Source organism: Asterias amurensis, chromosome 11 (genome assembly GCF_032118995.1).
Source record: "Asterias amurensis chromosome 11, ASM3211899v1".
Taxonomy (NCBI): domain Eukaryota; kingdom Metazoa; phylum Echinodermata; class Asteroidea; order Forcipulatida; family Asteriidae; genus Asterias; species Asterias amurensis.
The window spans coordinates 21,397,739-21,419,307 of record NC_092658.1 but is presented as its reverse complement, the minus strand read 5'-3'; the positions used below and the strand labels follow the sequence as shown (position 1 = coordinate 21,419,307).

At 38.2% G+C, this 21,569-nt stretch overlaps 2 protein-coding genes and 1 non-coding gene across 3 annotated transcripts in view; 2 read left to right on the top strand and 1 right to left on the bottom strand.

Moving 5' to 3' along the window:
- Positions 1–13,028, top strand: part of LOC139944674 (DNA topoisomerase 3-alpha-like) — a 32,340-nt gene extending 19,312 nt beyond the window's left edge. Inside the window, exons 17-25 of the mRNA XM_071941746.1 lie at positions 187–371; positions 631–704; positions 1,863–1,954; positions 2,800–3,157; positions 3,703–3,812; positions 4,486–4,780; positions 5,992–6,140; positions 6,920–7,036; positions 8,760–13,028. Coding sequence (XP_071797847.1) covers positions 187–371; positions 631–704; positions 1,863–1,954; positions 2,800–3,157; positions 3,703–3,812; positions 4,486–4,780; positions 5,992–6,140; positions 6,920–7,036; positions 8,760–8,791 — 1,412 coding nt within the window. The 3' untranslated portion in view covers positions 8,792–13,028. The remainder of the gene's footprint in view (positions 1–186; positions 372–630; positions 705–1,862; positions 1,955–2,799; positions 3,158–3,702; positions 3,813–4,485; positions 4,781–5,991; positions 6,141–6,919; positions 7,037–8,759) is intronic.
- On the bottom strand, positions 12,518–12,621 carry Trnai-uau (transfer RNA isoleucine (anticodon UAU)). Its single transcript has 2 exons — positions 12,584–12,621; positions 12,518–12,553 (listed from the first exon to the last, which is right to left on the bottom strand). It is a non-coding gene; the product is annotated as a tRNA-Ile (tRNA).
- A 118-nt stretch (positions 13,029–13,146) lies between the features above and the next one.
- Positions 13,147–21,569, top strand: part of LOC139943795 (uncharacterized) — a 22,816-nt gene continuing 14,393 nt past the window's right edge. Inside the window, exons 1-7 of the mRNA XM_071940609.1 lie at positions 13,147–13,445; positions 14,450–15,607; positions 16,304–16,398; positions 17,885–17,988; positions 18,840–18,957; positions 20,660–20,715; positions 21,341–21,508. Coding sequence (XP_071796710.1) covers positions 13,241–13,445; positions 14,450–15,607; positions 16,304–16,398; positions 17,885–17,988; positions 18,840–18,957; positions 20,660–20,715; positions 21,341–21,508 — 1,904 coding nt within the window. The 5' untranslated portion in view covers positions 13,147–13,240. The remainder of the gene's footprint in view (positions 13,446–14,449; positions 15,608–16,303; positions 16,399–17,884; positions 17,989–18,839; positions 18,958–20,659; positions 20,716–21,340; positions 21,509–21,569) is intronic.

Below are 21,569 nucleotides of genomic sequence, written 5' to 3'. Positions count from 1 at the left end.
TTTATTGGCCCAATGACCAGGGGACTAATGTAAAGCGCATTGATATAATGTAATGATGTAATGTAAAGCGCTATATAAGAGCTTGTTATTATTATTATTATTATTATTATTATTATTATTATTATTATTATTATTATTATTATTATTATTATGCAAAAATGAATTCAATACATTGTCTACTTACAGTGACTGAGATAGAATCCATGACTCCAGTCCGCTCCTGCCCACGTTGCAACCAATCAATGATCCTTAAAGCCAAGAAAGATGGCGGCTGGATGGTCTCATGCACTGGCTACCCAGCATGCAAAGCTGCAGTCTGGTTCCCTGCGGCTGTACAAGAAGCATCTGTATCTGATGATGTTTGCCAGACTGTAAGTTATTTAAATTAAAACCTAGGGTTTGGCTAGGTCTTGGTAAAACCATTTTATAAACTAAACATAAACTCTCGTTGGGATTTTACCAATGTACCCCTCATTTATTGTGGAAGGTAACATTTATTTGGACTTGCCCAGGGGTTAGTAAAGGATGGGTTCTGACTTACCTTTTTCACTCGGCTTTGGTGACCGGGCGACCGCTATTTTTGAGCCCTGAATGCATAAAGTATGAATAATTGTTTTATTGTGGTTTCAGTGCCTACCTGGACCAGTGAAGAAGATCAAGTTGAAATTGAAGAGAGGATCCATACCTCCAATGATGCCAACACAGTATGTAATGTTTATCTTCTTTTTTAGCTTCTATATAGACGATATGACCTGTGACATCACATGTTTACAAAAGAGCCACCCGAGCCTGGACTTCCTGCAGGCACGATTTGTACACAGCCTAATGGAAGAAAACATAAAATCTTATATTTTATGCAGATTGCACTGTCCAATTCTTATCAATTTTTGATATGATGAAAGGGGGCACATCTCGAAACTTGTCCAGCTTTCTATTTCATAATTCTTGTTTTTATGTGGAAATTATGACCCACAAAATGTAAACTTTCCCAAATGACCAGTGCAGTATCTTGCCTGCCAGACAAGCCAAAGAATGTACAAGGTCACACTTGTTGTAAACAAGGTTCACATGGTCTTTACGGCCCCTCTAATCATGCAACCCTTACACAGTGTCTTTGCCTAGAGATCCTTTCATATCTTTAAAAGTCCTACACTCTTTGGTAACTCAACTTCCAGAAGATTGGTATACCTTTTCAATTGATAATCAATTATGGCGTGGGCATGCAAGATCAAATCCTACTAAGTTGACCAATCTCCTGAATAGTTTTTTGGAGGATTTGGTAAGAATAGGGTTTTTATAAGGGATTAAGAGTTCTTAAATTTAAACAGCTTTGTGAATCTGGCAGGGTTGTGCCTGTGACTTACACGACTGGGCTGAAGGTGAGGACCTTTATTTCTTGGTCACGACCCTGCAAGATATGAACCTTCGTTTGACACTGAGTTTTCATCCTTTCATTCCCATTTATAAATATATTTCCATTAAAACTTCAAAAGGTGAGGACACACCTGACAGTTTAGCTCAGTTTACCTTGAGTCAGCGATAAATTTCTATCTGTGTTAAGCGCTATAGTCACATGTTTGGAACTTGCATGGTTAAGTTCCAAACATTCCGAAGTATCGCATGCACAGTTTCAAATATGCGTGAGCCATATGCAACCTACCAACTGCAGAATTCATGCAATCGTCTGATAGCGCCCTCTTTTGACTTGCCTCAGGCCATGTGTAAACACTCCTCACTGTGTTAAGATCGCTTGTCGCTTGTGTGATGTTCCTTGACCAATCAGAATGGATGAACTGTCCCAGGTGTTTATGAACAAAGAAGAGAAAGAGAATTCTCATTTGTATGTTATTGTTTGTACACAGATATGTTGGTTGTATCGGAGGTTGTGATGTGACACTGATGGAATCCTTAGATCTGAATCTTAGTTATCTTAGGGCTCCTCCTCAAACACAAGGTCAGTTTATATTTATAATAATAAAATTTGAAATTTATATTGTGTCCCTTACCTACAAAATGATCAAAGGCACAGAACACATGTTAAAAAGCACAGAGTGGAAGAAAAAGACAAAGGAAAAAAAATGGTCACTAAGCCAGTGCCCAAACAAAACTATGGGGATACATCTGTCCCGCCAACAGAGAATTAATAGTTTCTTATTACATAGGCCTATCTCTGCTGGCATCGGTAATGTTTTGACCTTTTCAGGAGACAGATGCCTCTAACCCTATCTATGCTAAAATTCTAAACTAACTGGCAAGGTGACCATAGAAGAAAAACACACTAAAAAGCGGCTTTAAAAAAGGTGTGGTTTATTGACATGACCACCAAACTCTGAAGACTCAATTACAATGTGTTTATTTTATCACATTACTACCAAACTCATACACTTTGGGCATGGTATGCATGGTGGCATAATTGAAATAGACATTTTGCAATTATTTTTTTGTACTGGTCCACTATTGGTTAACATTAACTGATTACATATGTAAGTGGTGTGTCATTGTCGAGCGGTCAAGAGCACCAGACCCAAGTTCTTTGTGTTTCTGAGGTCGAGAGTTTGGCTTCCAGTCACAGTCTTGACATTTGTGTAATTAAGTAAGACACTTACACATTATTGCTTCATGTACAATAAATTGAGGCTTCTTTATGAAAACAAGAATATTGGTTAAATGGATGAACTTCTTGGTAATGATTTAATGCACCTTATTCATCTGTTCTGGAGATTCTAATAAAGGGTAAAACAGTTGCCGTTGGTGTGAACTCTCTTTTTTGATGTTAGTGTTCTTTATTTCTTGAACCAGTACCAACAACAAATGCAAGAAATGATCGAGGAAGAGGCCAGACAAGAGGACGGGGTGGCAGAGGTGGTAGAGGCAATGGAGGGGGAGGCAACGGAGGAGGATGGGGAGGAGGAGGAGGTGGAGGTGGTGGAGGAGGAGGAGGAGGCAATGGAAGGGGAGGAGGAGGAGGAGGATGGGGTGGGGACAATGGTGGAGGAGTTGGTGGAAGTAGAAGCGGGGGTAGAGGAGACAACGACTGGGGTGGTAGGGGAGGAGGTGGCGGTAGTAGTGGACGTGGAGGAAGTCATCAAAGTGGAAACAGAGCTTTTTCCTCTCAGACGGCACAGTCTAGACAACCTCTTGATCAAGTACCTATTGGGTAAGACCTCTTAGAAAAAAAGCTGGTCCAGTGGTTAGACTGCAGGACTTGTAATCATAAGGTTGTAGGTTCGAATCCTGCCAAGCTTACCGCTAGTTGAACAATGACTAGAATAAGTATTGTCGTCTAGTTACTGGATCACAATTTCTTGATTTGTGCAATTCATCGTGGTCTAGTGGTTAGATTGCAGGACTTGCAATCACAAGGTTGTAGGTTCGAATTCTGCCAAACTTACCGCTGATTGCACAATGACTAGAACAAGTATTGTCGACTTGTTACTGAATCACAATTTTTTTATTTGTGCAGTTCATAATCCTAGACCAATGTTTGTGTGAGAGAGATTTGCTGTTGCCAGCTTGGCATTTATATCTTCTTGTGGGAGTTTGTCAGGTTCCCATAATGGGAAGAGCAATATAAACAAACAAACCTGTAACAAGAAAATTGAATTACTCTCAGTCTACAGTGTGAAGACACAAATTGTAGTCCTTGAGGCATTTCCATTTTCAGTATTTGTAATGCTAATTTCTTCCTTATTTATGTTTTAGAGGAACATCATTCTTTGCTGGTACTAATAGCAGTAGTGACAATGCCATTGTGTGTAACTGTGGAGGTGATGCATTACGGCTTACAGTGAAGAAACCGGGACCAAACAATGGTATGTCCAGGTAGTATCATTCTTACTGATGGAGACATTTTAAATTGTTTCATGCATCTCTCCCAAGATTTTAACATTTATACCGAGATGAAGAATATAATTTGTTTGTTTTTACACTTATTACCTCGATGTGTGTTAAGAACTTTCCAGAGTTCTGTGGGGAAAAAAACTACTGGCAAATCACTCAGGTGGTATTCTTACCCAAGACCTTTGCATTGCTGGAGCAAATTTCTTACCACTAGACCACCAAGCTAGGCCCAGTGGCTAGAGGAAGTTCAAACCCTATGCCTCTAGCCACCGGGCTAGCTCGGTGGTCTAATGGTAATAAGACATTTGCTCAAGCAATGCAAAGGTTATTGGTTGGAATCCCATTGAGTGATTTGGATGTGAATTTGCATGATACTATCCAAAGCTGCTTCTTACCAAGTAAGTTTTTTTGGGCAATAATTTCCAGAGTCATTACTGGATGTATTCAGGGGACGATTTCACAAAGATCTAAGATTGATCGTAACTGCAAATCAATCGAAGTTGCTAAGTAAAGTGTGATGTCACAATACAAATCTCTATGGTGATACTGAAAATTTGTCTTGCGATGAATTTTATTGCTTTGTGAAATCGACCCCTGACCCTTTAAAAGTGTTAGTTCTTATCATAGTTCTCTGTTTGTCACTAGGGCGCCAGTTCTACAAGTGTAACTCGGGGGAATGTAACTTCTTCCTATGGGCTGATGAGAACTCAAACTCAACTTCCAATTCTACAAACAATTCCAATGATTCTGGTTGGAGTTCTAGTAAGAGTTCTGGTTCTACCAGTGGAAGCTCTTGGACTGGTGCTACAAGCAGCTATGGCAGTAATACTACAGGCAGCTATAGGAGTAGTAGTGGGTTTGAGTCTGGGAATGATTCTACAGATGTCAAGACTAATGTATGGGGAGAGGTCATGTGTCAATGCGGACAGGCGGCAGTCTTGTAAGTTACACAATAAACTGTTTTTGGGGTTGAACAAAGAATTGACTATAGCGGGATTCGAACCAACGACCTCCGGATTAAAGTGCTGCACTCTACCAATTGAGCTATCTAGCCCTCTGTTGGCGGTCTCCCTTTTTTGTCAGAAGCCATTCAACCGTTAACTGCCGTGTAGCCAGGGATCACACCCAAGTTACGATACAACCTGGGAAGCGGCAGCAAGGGGAACACCTTAAGGGGATGCAACTTTTTGTTTCAGATATCAATATAAACCACAAGGGAAATTGACTGGGTAAATTTTTAAATGATTTTTGAAAATTGACAAAGAATTAACCCAGTCAGTTTCCCTTGTGGTTTATCTTGATACAATGAATTATTGTGATACCTTAGTTTAATTTAATTTTTTTAAATTTTGATTCTGGGTGGTCGGGTTGGCGTAATGACATCTTTCCTCACCTTCCACCTCTAGGACCTGGTTGGAATCATGCCGGGGCACTACGTGGATTGAGTTGTCAGTCCCGTCTTGACTCCATGAGTTTTCCCTGGAATAATTCTCTGGGGTTTTCCTCCCATATCTAAAACTGAAACTTCATTTCTTGTCTTCTCTACATGGGGATCTTGGCTAGTATAGTGATTAAGTTTTTCTGTGAGTATTTTGGCTTCATAACCAGAATAAATGAAATGAAATGAATTGATGAACAAGACACTAACCAAAGAAATGAAAATATCTAAAAAGGTTTAACATTTATAATGGTGAAAAAAATTCTTTTGAAGATTTGGGGTTGAACAAAGTCAAATTTACTACAGCGTGATTTGAACCAACAACCTCCATCTTAACATCATAGGAATAAAAGACTTCTGGCCAGAAGTCTTTTATTAATTTAGTGAGAATTTACCCCTTTCTCAAAAACTATGTTACTTTAGAGGAAATCTTTTCTCACAATGTTTTATACTATCAAGAGCTCTCCGATTCTCGTTACCAAGAGAGGTTTTATGCTAATATATGTTTTGAGTTAATCCAAAACGTGTACAGTGTCTTTAAACAATAAACTACAAGGGAAACTGACTGGGTACATTTTAAATGGTTTGAGGTTGAACAATGAAAAATGTACTATTTCTTTCCACAAACTTTATGTATTGTTTATTTTGTTGTTGCTGTTTTTGCAATGATGGATGACGATTAATTGGTGTTTTAAACCATTTTTATTTTATAGACGGACAGTACAAAAAGAAGGACCAAATAAAGGCAGAGAGTTCAACGTGTGCAACAAACCACAGGGAAAGCAATGTAACTTCTTTGAATGGAAAGATGGTGCGGGGAACAGTAGAAAAGGAAACAGCTCCAGTAACCAACCATCATGGGGTAAGTTTGAAAATTAAGGGATTGAAAGCCCTTGTAATTGTAATGTCTTGAGCTTGACACTAAAAGCAAGTTTGAGTGGGCACATTTAGACGACTCATGGTTGACTAATGACCAGCAATGTACATGCGCAGTGACGCACTCACTCGAACGACTCATTTGGAAGTCTAGTCAACCTTCCGCCTTTTCGCTATAGTGTCACTGGTTCCCTCTGCGCTTTTAACATGTTAGAATGGAACATGCTGTTGGGACCAGTGAAGAAACCATGGGCTCGAGGCTGGTTCCAAATGGTCGACCACAGAAGTCAACAAATGGTCGACCAGCCTGGGTTCGAGTGCAAATGGTCAACCTTTAGTTACTTGCTTACTGCACGAAAAATAAATGATGTTACAATGCAAATCCACCTTGAAGGCGCAATATGGCTGCCTAATTTTTCTGCTAACCTGTGGAATACGCTTGCAGCTTAGCACATTTTTCAGCTACAGTAAGCACGAAAATTTGCTTACCGTTAGGCAGCGCTATGAAATTGGGCCCTGGTCCTGATTGGTCACACTTCGGTTACAGTTTGGTCGGAACAGCCACATCACAGCGGTTCAACCGAACACGCGAGAACGCTCAAACAATTACCAAAGGCCAAACATGTTTCTGGTTGGGGTCGCCAAAATGCACACCAACATGGAGTGAGTTTGAAAATGAAGGGATTGGGAAAATGGAGGCCCCAGTAACCATTTGGTTATTTTGTGGTCACCTTGATCTGTAAATTAAATTTGTTTTGATAACAGGTGATAAGCAAAGTGGGTTTAGCAAGAAAGGAAGAGGTGGTAGTTCAGGCTTTAGCAAAGGCAGTGATGATAACCGGAAGAGAAAGAAACCAACATGTAGTATCTGCAATCAAGAGGGTAAGCAACAATGCAATAGTTAAAGGCATGGACACCTTTGGTTAGTGTCAAAGACCAGTCTTATCACTTAGTGTACCTCAACATATGCACAAAATAACAAACCTGTGAACATTTTAGCTCAATTGGTCGTCGAAGTTGCCAGATAATAATGAAGGAAAAAACGCCCTTGTCGCACAATTTGTGTGCTTTCAGATGCTTGATTTTGAGACCTCAGCTGAATTCAATACAAATACTTTAGTGGAAAATTATTTCTTTCTCAAAAACTATGTTACTTCCGAGGGAGCTGTTTCTCACAATGTTTTATACTATCAGCAGCTCTCCATTGCTCGTTACCAAGTTTTTATGGCATCAATTGTTTTGAGTAACAACCAATAGTGTCTGGTGCCTTTAACCATTCATCCACTGGCTTGCTGTAAAGGACAAGTTCTCCTGTTTTATGTTTAGTGACCAAATTTGACTTTGGGCATTTGGGAAAAACAAGTATTTTATTACAAAAGAAATTTAATTCATGTTTTGTATATCTGCGAGGTACTGGTGGAAAAAAAGCTGTTAAAAAATCATGCTTTATATATTAAATTTTTGACATTTTGTTACTAGTTTTGTTCTCCAAATTACAAAAATCTACTGGGGTATCATATTTATATACACATATTGACTGGCAATGAGGTAACTAGAGTACGTCTATTCCCCCGAGGGACTTTGAGTGACCGTAAGAGCGACCTATTTCCCTCTTCTGGTCACTCACAGGCCTTTCTTTAGTCCTTCTCTTTGTACTGTCTGTTGACAAAATAGAAGTGGTTTAAAATATCAATTAATTGTCATCGATCATTCTTGGTCTTAAATGTGAAATTAGAACAGAAATCTGGAAAAGAAGGGAAGTTTTGTAGTTGCTGTTCACGGTTCACGTCAAGAGAGGGCGCTGTAACCAGGCACTATTTTCAAAGACTAGTGCCCGGCAGGCACTACTCCTGCAAAACACGCCCCCGCAATCTCTAGACTATACTAGTTCACCCAAAGTGATCGTGTTTCAGCCAGCTATAATACAGAACAAGCAAGAGGCATGTTATAAAAACAAAAAATGAATGCTTTGTATTCGTGCAATGGAGAGAATATTTTCATTCATCAAAAGATTGAATGTTCCATTCAACTTGGCTTAGCCTCGATGAATGGAACATTCCATCAACTCGTGAAAGTATTCTCACCTTTGCACTCATAAACATTGTACATTGTACATTAATGGTGTTTCCATAAACAGAAACAATAGCAACACTCAACCAGTCAATCGAAATAGGATTGAAAATAGACGATGTGACCTGTGACATCACATGTTTACAAAAGAGCCACAGAGCCTGGACTTCCTGCAGGCATGATTTGTACACAGCTCAATGGAAGAAACATCAAATCTTATATTTTATGGAGATAGCACAATCTAATTCTGATAAACTTTTGATATGATGAAAGGGGGCCACATCTCAAAACTTGACCAGCTTTTACTTTCATAACTCTTGGTTCTTGGAAATTATGCCACAAAATGTCAACTTTCCCATAGGACCAGTGTAGTATCTTGTCTGCCAGAATACTCAAAGAAAGTACAAGGTCACACTTATTGTAAAAAGGTTCACATGGTCTATAGCTTTTGTACCATTACGAGCAGGTTCATTTGTAATAAAAACTTATTGTTTTTTTCCTTAGAAAATATAATGTTTTTTCTTCTTTTTTTCAGGTCACACAAAGCGTAGTTGCCCAATGAAATGAGGAGTAGTCTTTCTCCAAGGCTGGAACATCTCACTGAAGTAGTCTCTGCAAACTCCTATAGGTAGTTTCTGGCTCTGCATGTTTTTATTCCTACTTGCACGCGGGTCTCCTGTCCGCCATTTTAGGGGCCAAAACATGTATGTTCACAATCGTATTGGTGCATTAAAATGGGTACCATTTTTGGGCACACTTCGACCCCCAAAATGGTAGACAAGAGACGTGCGCGTTGTGCAATGGGTCCATAGCCATATTGAGGTTTTGTTTGTTTGTTTTAATCATGACATGCCAAGATTTGAGTTGATTCTATTTTGTAATGGTTGGATCAAAGCAAATGCTAGTTGATCAATGGTTTGTTGTTGACTGTGAGCCCAAGTTGAGGTTTAGGGAAAAAGCTGCGTGGATAGATCAAACTTTCATTGGGAGCATTGATTATTCTTTGATTGGCTTTCTTACCTCTTGGATATGAAAATTAATAAATCAAAATGAGAGTTGTTAAAAAGCACCTTCTGCAAAGGTTCCAAAACACTGTAAAAAAACGACTAAAAATTTATTTTCTGACTAAGAATAAAAGCAAATGAGTTTTTATCGTGGCTTTGAAGGATTCAAGAGATGATGCCTGATTGATGTGAAGAAGTAGATTATACAGATAATGTGTAAGCACTGTATACTCAGTACTTTCCCGAGTTCTGTGAAAAAATCACAGGCATATTATTCGCGTGGGATTCAAACCCACAACCTTTGCAATTCTTTCAATAAGAAATAGATTGTTCCATAATTTGTGCACTGACTGAATGCTTGTTGGCCATCCTGCGTATTAGTGCAGGGAGGGGGGGCTTCCTTTTTTTTAATATTATAAAACTTGTTGACGATCCAGAGTCATGGTTGAATGTTGATGATGCATGATGTTTACTTTATTTATTTGTTATCTCTGTCTAGTGGATACAATAAAGTACCTGCTCATCCATGCATCTACTATTGAACATGGTACAATAGATGCATTACAACACATTACAGGCATGGTCTAGTGAGTCTAGTTATGACGATCAGTCACCATGAAGAGCTGGGGGTTTATGTTAGGTGGTTGGTTAGTTGCTTCACTTCCAATAGGCAACATAGCTTTACATATGGATACATTCAGACAGCGTACTAAGTGAGACCCAAACCAGTTTAACTTCCAAGGTGGTCGTAGAAAGTTGTTTCCCTTGCGTTCAGACAGCACTGAGTTAAACCCGATACGGTTTATCTTTGGTTTTAAGAGGTCAAAGCTAACGCAACCCTGTTACTCTAACATCCGGTTTATTGTCCAGTTCATTGGTCACTGTGTGATTACGGAGGTCAATGGGGGGTCTGTTGTGATTTAAACCGGATGTGGTCATTTTTATTCTATCCACACAGTGTTAAAAGATAAACCCGAAGCAGTCTAAAGATAAACCCCCTCCCTGGACGGTTTATCTTTTGTGGGTTGAACTCGATTCAGACCAACTTTAGAACCGTTCACACTCGATCATGTTGAACCATGAGTTAAACCGACCTTAGTACTGTGTCTAAACAACCTCATAGTGTTTGGAATGGGAGACTTTTTGAGAGAATAGCAAAGTGTCCAACTCGCTGGTTCTTTTTTATTGTTTTTGTCACTGAGCAAGAATTTCAATAGATGACAAGCTTTGTATGAGATTTGTGATTTTAAAACAATTAGTCCCAGCCAATTTTCTTTACCTTCCGCCCGGATAGTAGTTAAAAAGCAGGACAGTTCTTTTCAGAACTGAGAAGTCTCCCGAACATCCGTTAAATCTACTCCGCGGACCGGGGTAGTAGAATAAAGACAGTTCTCTCTACCTGGCAAGTAGATAAACACATGGTGTTACCGCAAACCAAATATATATTGTAAACAAATTGTCGGTGAACAAGTGAAAAACCCAGAGGGGATTGTATTACATTGATTTTCAACCAAGTCTCTTTTCTGCTGCTAAACTAGCCCAAAAATGTAAACAGAACTACCCCTCATTGTGGATCTCGCTTTTTGCAAAAAATTGTCAGCTGGCTGGCTGCATTGCAAACTTGCATTCATTGTTTAATGTTTTAATCGATCTCTCATTTGCAAATCTCTGCTTATATGTCTGTAGTCCAAGAAAATTTAGTTTTAAACGTGAAAAGTTATTGTAATTTGTTACAACAATAACACATTGTTGTAAAAACCCATACAAAGAGCCTTTGTGATTGGTTTAAAACGCATCACACGATATTTCTTATGCTTAATTGAAACACAACATAACAAATATTGACTGTTTTAATTCTGCTATGGTAAAAAATACTATTAAAGGCACCAGACATTATTGGTTATTACTCAAAATAATTGTTAGCATAAAAACTTACTTAGTAACGAGCAATAGAGAGCTGTTGATAGTATAAAACATGGTGAGAAACGGCTCCCTCTGGAGTAACATAGTTTTCGAGAAAGAAGTAACTTTCGACTAAAATATTTGAATTTGATTTTGAGACCTCAGAATTAGAATTTGAGGTTCCGAAATCCAGCACCTGAAAGCACACAACTACGTGTGACAAGGGTGTTTTTTCTGCCAGTATTCTCTCGCAACCTCAATGACCAATTGAGTTCAAATTTTCACAGGTTTGTTATTTTATGCATATGTTGAGATACACCAAGTGAAAAGACTGGTCTTTGACAATTACCAATAGTGTCCAGTGCCTGTAAACGCAGTCAATATTTGTATTCTGTCAGATGTTAAAATCTAAATGTGAAGGTGCTATACAAAGCTGGGTGTTTTTAAAAGTTGTCTGTTTGAAAACTTTGTGCTGGAACACAATTAATTTAATTTTTTTTTAAATATTGTAAGATGAAAGAAAATTATTTGTGCATCAAATTTAAGATACCTTTTCAAAATAAGTGTTGTAAAAAATATGTATTAAGTCATTGAATGAACCATTTCATTGATTTTATATATTGAGCTTAACTCATAGTCACTGCGTGCCACATTTATATAAGTTCCTTAAAAGTTTGTTCAAATGCTTATTGAGTCAACACCTAGGTATAATGAACCATGCTATCTCTCCATTATAACACTCAGTAGTAAACATTACATGCATCAACAGTTTCATTCATCATTCAGATTGTGGAGGGCGGGGCGGGGTCAAGGTCATTTTTAGAGGGCGGTACATGTACATAACCTTCATAACAGTCATGTAAATCAAAACATTGTTGCACCAAAACTTTATCTATACCTTTGGTAATTGTCAAAAGACCAGTTTTCTTCCTAAAATATGCATTAAATAACAAACCTGTTAAAATGTTGGTTCAATTGGTCATCAAAGTTGCAATTAAAAGAAAGAATGAAATAAAAAAAACTCTTGTTGCACAGCGCTTTTTATATGTTTTATAAAATCATCCGCTCTCAAGCACTCTTTACCAAGTAAAGTTTATGTTCATTCATTTGTTGAGTAATTACCCAAAAATAAGTCCCCCATTTAAAGCAATTTTTATTGCTTAAAACCTTTGATTTGACAAACAATAAATTTTGCTTGACAAAAATTCTGGTGGTCCAATTTCTGTCTTGCTTCTACATGACTGTATGATCAGGAAGGTTAAAAGCAATTTAATTGTCAGCAAAAATGATGGAAAAGAACATTTTGTTCACATAACTTACTATTCACATAGATTCAAGTTTATAAAAAAAAATATATATTTGAATTTTTAGTAAAAATGCCAGACATTTCCCCAGGTGAGGCTCGAACTCACAACCTTTGCATATCCTCGCAGCAACGCGTATGGTTACTGTCTATAAGTACAACGCGCTAACCGATTGTGCTACTGGGGACGGCCATCAGTTGGGGCAGGTATTATGGACTATATTAAATCGAGTGAAATTTGTCACGTTGGAAGTTATTTTTTCATTTATTTATGTTTGTAGTGGACATATTTTTGTTTTATTGGCTTAAATATTGTAAATACTGTGCTCAAATTGAAATAAAGAAGCAAAACTCTCTATCCCCGTGGTAATTTTCAATGAAAATAATTTACCCGACTACTTCTCGTTTGACTGTCTGAGACACCACTGGTGGCCGTTGGGTACTAGACTAATGTGTCTACACTAAGAAGAGACCATTAATTTGTAGGGGTAAACTGAACAATCTGTCTATTTTAAAAACTCTTACAAATCTAGGTTCTCGTTGTTAATTAACAAAATAATGTACCATGTTATACAAATTCAGGGAATTTATCAATAAATACTCCTTAGTTATAATTAAATTACGTCAAAATTGTTTGTTGTCTTTTCCATGTTCCGTGTTTATTGTAAATCACCCCCTTTGGATAAGTACATTGCCCAAATTAGATGAGGACGTGTAAATGTTGATGTTCTCGATCGTGTCATTATCTTTTAGCTAAAATCCACAATTTTGGTTGATTTCTCTATCCACAAATGTGACAAAGTGACAATGAGTTGGTTTGAAACAGGTGGGTTGAGTGGCTTCGCCAAATCGGCTTTGTCGTCTGCCCAGAAGTCCATAGACAGAGTCCTTGATATTCAGGCAGAAGATTCGGCAGACTCTTCGCAAAAACAGACGGGGTCGGGCCCGGGCAGTAAGATTCTGACGACGGCAAACTCGAGCAAGACAGCTCGCAGTTCTGTTTCCACAAAGGGTAGGCTTCTTCTATTCTAAACATGTTCTATTTTTAGACTACGTGTACGGTGTTGTAAGCATGTAATTATATCTTTGTTACAAGTTTTGCGCTCATCACAATTGCCTCACACAAGTAACCGTCTTATTCAGTGCTTTTGTAATTTGGCATGTTAATTGTTTGGCACATTGCCGGAAGAAGAATTATCCTTGCACTCAAGAGTAGGTCAAGATTTGCACAGTTTTTTTTGACAATGTTGGGCCAAATATCCATAGGTTGTTTTTGATATCTTTACCTATGGCGCCACCACTTTTTCACTCATTTTTACAAAAGGGGATATCTCATTGAGGTAAATTAGATACTATATATTATTATTTCATATCGAATGAAAAAGTGGTGGCGCCATACGGAAACTTTTCCGAAACTGGCTACCCATCAGGTCCCGGATTGAATACAAAGTTCTTCTTCTCACCTTCTCACCAAATGCATCCACGGTCTAGCTCCTCCAGGGAGGGACCTACCTATCTGAACTTATAACTATCACGCAACCATCCCTCCTCTCAAGGCATCACGCTGAACCACCCATTTTCCAAGATGCTACCCACACTTGGTGATAGAGCCTTCAGTACTGCCGCTCCCAAACTGTGGAATAGACTACCAATATCTCTCTGTAATCAACAATATGTCAAGCGCATTTGAACATACATGTATATGGAAAATGTGCTATATAAATACATTATTATTATTATTATATTAGTGGTTCATATCGATTGAAAAAGTGCTGCCGCCATATGAAAACTTTTCCCTTTTTTTATCATTGATATGTATATATTCAGAATCAGACAAAAACATCAGAAAGAGCTATTCCATTTGTAGTGGTATGCTAGTCATGCTAGTTAAAATATGACAATATTAAGTTAAGACTTTTATTATTTTAATAACTGCTAAGGAAGAACGCTGACACCTTAATTTGACTGAAAACTATAATGTATAATGCTCACTATCAGTTTTGTTTACCCTGACAGAGGATTTATCTCAGGACGCAAGTCTTTTGTCTTCATACTCAGCAAGAAGAAATCAGCTAAAAAGTGAGGATAACTTCTTCAGTGCCTTCTTGGACGATCCATCTCCATCCAAAACACCCACTCCTGTGGCCCAGTCGGTCCGATCACCTGGCAGAACAACATCCTCTGTCATAACAAAGAAGTCACAGCAACAGAAATCAAAAGACAACTCTAAAAATCAAAATGAGAAGGCAAAAGAAGATTTGAGCAGTGAAAACATCTCAAGGAAAACAATTGAGGCAGTTTCTGTTGATCTTGTGGTTTGTGCGACCCAAGGAACAAATCAAAAGGAGGAAAACAATGAAAAGGAAGTTTGTGAGGATCTTGATGATAAAGTGAGTCCGAATGAATCAACGGCTGCTATTTTATTGACGCAGTCGTTGAATCCACTGGAGATATCAATCGATGACTCAGGATCCATGATTGGCTCATCATCTTCCTTTGTTCCAATATCCAAGGAAGACGTTGAGGGATGTCAATATTCAGCTATTTCGCCACAATCCAGTGATGACTTAATGAGCGTCTCACAGACACAGCTCAAACATGACTCAGAGTTGCTCGACACTGTCAAGCCCAAACCAGACACCCCTGAAACTACACCGGAAAAAGACTTTAAGAATCGGGAAGGATCCCCGTCTGATTCCAAATCAGAACACTCTGAAGAGACAAACGCAACGTCAAGCAGCAGTGATTTTGTTGTGATCAATGAGTTCACAGGGAGTGAGCTGTCATCATTAAGTAACTATGATACCAGAGAATCGCCAGAAAGCCAATCACCAAAACATTTCTCGTCCTCCTCAAACGGTAAGAGAAGTCCTGATAGTGATTTCAGTATCATCTCTGAAGGGAGGTTTCATGATACGATAGACACTCAGCGAATCCCTTCACTGCTAGATGCAATAGACTTCAATCGTCGTGAGTCAACGGCTTACTCGGCAGATGTTGATTCTGATAACCAGGATGAGAAGGAGGTCAGTTGCATCAATACATCCTTTAAGTCTCTGAGTAGCAGCAGTGACACTAGAGAGGAAAGTAATAGAACTCCAACCCCAACGCAAGAAGAACAAGATGTAAACAGTGCAGAGAAAACACCAAGACCTTTTGAAATGAAGGAACAAAGTAAGTGTTTTTAGGAGTCATCGTTTTCTTATCAGTTGGAAATTGTAACTGAGTTGTATTTGTTTTAGTTTAATCATATTTCCAAATTTTTAGTTTTAAGGTTTTTCCCAAAACACAGTAGTGAGGTTTATTCCAGAGATCTGCCCAGGATTTCTTTATTGTTGGAAAAATGTTTCCCTGGAAACCATTTCTAGAGGATCAGTTACATGGTAGATCATACAAATAGACTCAAATCAAAGAAGTGCTCAAAATGAATGGCTTTGGACACTGATTTTACTGGTAATGCCCAATTTTACATTTCTTTTAAAACCTTTGAAAGTAAATTGCAAGTGTAATCACATTAAAAAGCAACATTTATAGAAAAGAAACAAATTAATAATACTATGTTAAAGCTTAATTTTCTGTTAAATATTTTTGTATCATACTTGTTATGTCGTTTCATTCATGCCAGCCAGACAAACATGTTTACTTCTGTGTTAAAAGTGTTTACTTTTGTGTTTAGTGTTTATTTGCACTACAGTGTACATTTTTCTTGTCTTGTTATTATATGTAAAATATTAGTAGAAGATATTATGCTGGTTTTTTTTCTCCAGTATCCAGTAGCATGCAGCATAGTCAGATGTAATTTGACGACATGTACTTTATATACAGAGAAATTCATTCAAGCGAAAAATTAAAATTTTGTTTTGTATTAAGCACCAGCTGACACTGCCAATGTAAACCCAGCTGAAGAGGACCATCAGACAGCACAGGAGTCACAGAGCCCTATTCAACCAGGTGTTCTCTTGAAGGTAATGTGCTTATTGATTTTTTTAAATCCTAAAATTGCTGAGCGGAGAAAACTATGTCTAACAAATCCAAATTAAATTGCAAAATTTGGTTTTTTTAATATGGAATCTCCTGTTTTGATTGGAATCCATTACTCTAAGTTTTAACGCAGTGAATTTATGCCCCAATCAGTCAGGCGAGGAATTTTTGACAAAAAACATTGGAAAGGATTATTATGTAAGCTAAAGGTGAAGGTCTTTACCAAATGTTATCTATATAATTGTTTATTTTGCACGATCAAATGATGTAATCTATTATGTTGCAAAGCATAAATTAAATAACGATTTCGTCCAGCAATAGCAACATATTTAGACTGCACTGATTGCCAATTGAGTAGCAAATGATGATTTTTTATTAGCAACTGTAACATTTTGTGTAGCATTCTGCTCCGCTAAACAAGGCTAATTGTTCGCTGAACATGCAAACCTGATGTTTGCCTGCTTTCTTAAGTAAAGGGCATTTCTATGAAAGTAATACAAATTTTAACTGGAATATTTCAAGGGACATTGAGGCAAATGTTCTGTTTCATGGAATATGGATAATATTTTGGCGAGTTTTTTCGGCAGTTTGTATCAATATTTTGTTTGTTTAATTGTTTGTTTTAGAGTTGTGTTCATGTTTGTTTTAAGTGCCCATATCCTCCCAGCGGTAAAACTGTTTTCTGCGTTCGATTGAGCCATTTTTACCCAATAACATGTTCTGATGATCGTCCAGGGCACTCAGTATCTCGGTGCGCGAATCTGATGAATAAAACCGGATGTTAGAGCATCTACTTTGACCTCTTAAAACCGAAGATAAACCGGATTGGGTTTAACTCTGTGCTGTTTGAACGCAAGGTTTTTTTTTATTTTTCTGACCACCCCCCGCTGCTCTAAAAAGTTAAACCGGTTCAGGTCTAAGTTAGTACGCTGTCTGAACATACCCTATGAAGCTTTACAAGATAACATAATTCTTACATGCGTTGTACACATAACCTTTGTGCACAGCACAATCATAGGTACACAATTTATTTTGAACATTTTATGAACAACAGCTTTAAAGCATTTATCTCAATGTTATTATGAGTTCACAATCGCTGTGTTTGGTTAATGATGAATATAAAGTGGTTGGGTTTGTCCAATACAAGCTCTGCAAAGAGTTACTCAATATAAATGTGTTGTTCAATTGATGTCTTTGTAACAAAAGAGTGTACACATAGTTGTTAATGGCACCTTTGTAAACAGAGAAAAATAGCCATATGGTACATACATGTAATGTTTGGTACATGTTTTGTTTTTCCAATAGCATGTTCCCCAATCCCTAGTAAAGGAGAATTTATGAAAGAAGTTAACATTTTGAATTCACCCAATTTATAATTGTTAAGATATACATAATGTAACAAAGGTAAAATGTTCCATCTGGTTCAGTTGTATATTTTTCATTGTTCATTGAATGATTCTTTAACACCAGAAACTTGCTGGAATGGCGGAGGTACTTCAGGCAAGAGAGAGTCAAGTCATGACTCTCAGTAACCAGAATGTGGACTTACAAGAATCTCTCAATATCCTTAAGAGGTAAAAACAAATACATATTGGATACATCCCCAGGCCTGGAATTACAAATTGTTTAGGGCAAGGCAACTTTGGCCTTGGGGCAAGCCAAATTTTGGAGGGCACCAAGGCCAGTTGAAAGGGCACCAAGGCCAGTTGAAAGGGCACTAAGGCCAAAAGTTTCAAAATAAAGAAGGCGTGAAGGCCAGTAAGTTATCGAACAGGTAAATTTAAATTAAATACTATGCTAGATAAACCCCTAGTGCTATTATAAGCAGCTTGAAGTTATATGCTCCCCAGGGAGATGAGAAAGAATATTAAACTAGATTAATGACGTCACATTATAAAATGCACTAAGTATATATCCCGGTGTTGGGGTCACAGATGCTACATCCGGTTCAATCTTATGATGAAGAACGTAGTTTTGGTAAGAAATAACAGGTACAGAAATATTTCCAGTGTTTTGATCGATTATTATGAGAGGGTGAAGGTAACACCATGTGATTGTCTCTTTTGAGCAGTGTTGGTTCTGATAAGAACCGGCGGTTAATGACTCTAATTTGTACTTTTATGTGTTTTGGGAATCAAAAAGCACAACTGTTTACAGCCTGTTATATTGGCTGTATGAAGGATTTAGATGTTTGTTAAAGACACTGGACACTATTTGTAATTGACAAATACCAGTCTTCTCACTTGGTGTTTCTCAACATTGCATCAAATAACAAACCTGTAAAAATTTGAGCTCAATCGGTCGTCGAAGTTTGAGATAATAATGAAAAAAAAAGACACCCTTGGTACACGAAGTTGTGTGCTTTTAAGTGCTGTATGAAGGATTTGGATGTTTTTTAATCCGATTATGTTGTGTTCTTTTCTAGTCAACTGCAACAATCTGAGGCAGCGAGGGAAACAGAAATGACTGACTTGAATGACTTGACTGAAGAATTTACACAACGCATTTCATCTATGGAGAGAAAACTACAAGCTTCACAAAAAGTAAGTACAATTCTCTTGAGACATCTATTAAAAACATCTACTAAAATAGTGCAGTACTCACTGCTAACACATAAGGACCGACTGCCTTTAGCCACCATGCTACAATCCTGGCCAAAGGGCTTTGACCATGTGACAAAAACAATGACCGTTCCCCGCTTAATTTTGTTACCCGAGTTGGGGCTCAGACTGCGCAATGAGAGCCAACACTTCCGAACTTATCACTGGCTTCCAATCACGCAAATAATCAACTACAAGGTCTTCTTGCTTATAAATGTTTAAAGCATACTGAAACAAGCTCTTGCCTACATCACGGACATGCTCCAAATAAGTTCCTAACAGTGAGGACTTCTATCATCAGCCTCCTGTTCACCACACTCTGTTGAGCCTAGAACCCAAGTCTCTTTTGCCGATAGATCATTTTCTGTATACGGACCCAGAATCTGGAATAAACTTCCACAATACATCAGAGATACCACCTCACTGCATATATTCAAGACATTTCTGAACGCTCACCTGTTTCAGGAGGTGTATCATCAATAAAGTTTCTCCTGTTTGGGCCCATACATCAGCGCCTTAGAGCCTTTGATTTTGGAGCTTCATAAATTTCTTTTGATTGATTGATTGAACATAGAACGGGGGCCAGAGGCCCAACTAGATATAGCTGGGATTGTACAGCTTGGTGGTATAGTGGTAAGACATGCTATAGCAATGCAAAGGTTGTGGGTTCGAATCCCACGCGAGTGATTTACCTGTGTTTTTATAGGATGTAGAGAAAGTACTGAGTATACTGTGCCTAATACATATCGGTGTAAATGCAAAATCAACTTACAAAAGCCGTGTTCACATTGGACTTAAAAAGGTTAACTTACCGCCGCAAATTGCTAACTTACCAATGTTAATTCCAAGTGCGAACAGTCGGTAACTTACCGATTACCGGGGTGGTAAGTTACCACCACAGCGCGGTTAACTTAACAGGGCGATTTGAGCGGCTGTAACTTAACAATGTTAACTTAACAGGGACAAGAAGTCCAATGCGAACGCGCCATTCTGGTAACTTAACAATACTGTCATGTGACTTATTCCTAAAAGGTCCTATGATGTTCAAACCACTGCGTGCAATACGCGCTTTTTAGGTTAAAAGCATAGCTGCGTTTCACTGCGTACGCAGCGAGCGGAGACCAAGCCTGAGCCGAAAAACAAGCTGAGGTTTGAGAAAGGCCCATGTTAAGTTACCGGACACCACTTTACTCCAAGTGCGAACAGCTGTTAACTTACCGGGCCGGTAAGTTAACTTACCGGGCCGGTAAGTTAACTTACCGGGCCGGTAAGTTACCAGACCCCAAAGTCCTATGGGAACGCGGCTTAAGACTCATGAGACTCGTCAGATGATAAGAATATGCTCTTGAGGTCTTTCTATTCAGAAATATCTCCTACTGACCAGGGTCATAAAACATAGAGCATAAACATAATGCATTGTTGAAAGACGAAATAGTTGAACATTTCTCACTCATAAATAATACATGTTGAATAAAAATCTACTCATCAATTTACATTTCAGAATTAGTGTGTAACATGTGTACACTGTTGAATTGTTTTTTTTGCGAATTCAATTTCCTTATATTTGTCCAACCTTTGAGAATTTAGTTGATTTGTCTTGAATTCATTTGAGTTTGAATAAATGTCAAACTATGTTTTCCTGTAGGAGCGAGATGTGTTGAAGAAAGAAGTGCAGAAGTTGACCAAGGATATAGCCAGCAGGTATGTATCACCAAACCACAAAGTGGAAGAGAATTTCACTTCACAACTTTGCAAAAAATCAATCCGTCACAAAGCCTGAACATCTGACGTCACACTTCGATGCTCATAAATAACGCCAGAGACCTGCCTCCAAATCCGGCGTGTAGATTCATCATTGACCTTAGTCATGTCACATAGTGTTACGCAGTCAAATTCTATTGCGGACGTGACAGCAGTGAACTGTTTGGGCATCTTTAGCTCATGTCACTGTGCACGTTTACCCAATACCATTGTATCCAATGGAATCACTGGATCTAGCGGCAGGGACCTGTCTTTATCCTTGCGGAGCTCAATTGATTGTGGAAGTTGCGAGATAATAATGAAAGAAAAAACACCTTGTCACACAAAGTTGTGTGCTTTCAGATGTTTGATTTCGAGACCTCAAATTCTAAATCTGAGGTCCCGAAATCAAATTCGCAGAAAATTACTTCTTTCTCAAAAACTACGTCACTTCAGAGAGAGCTGTTTCTCACAATGTTTTATACTATCAACCTCTCCCCATTACTTGTTACCAAGTAAGGTTTTATGCTAATAATTATTTTGAGTAATTACCAATAGTGTCCACTGCCTTTAATGTTCCTTTTAGAGATGGCAATAATCAGACAGAACAGATCTTGAAGGAGAAGGAAGAGACCATTATTGACTTGATGGCTGAAGGAGAGAAGCTGTCTAAACAGCAACTGCAGAACTCTAACATCATCAAGAAACTACGAGCTAAAGAGAAAGAAAATGAGACGCTTATAAACTCACAGAAGTAAGTAGTCAGAGTTGAGGGAATGTAATAATAATAATAATATCAAATTCTTACATAGTGC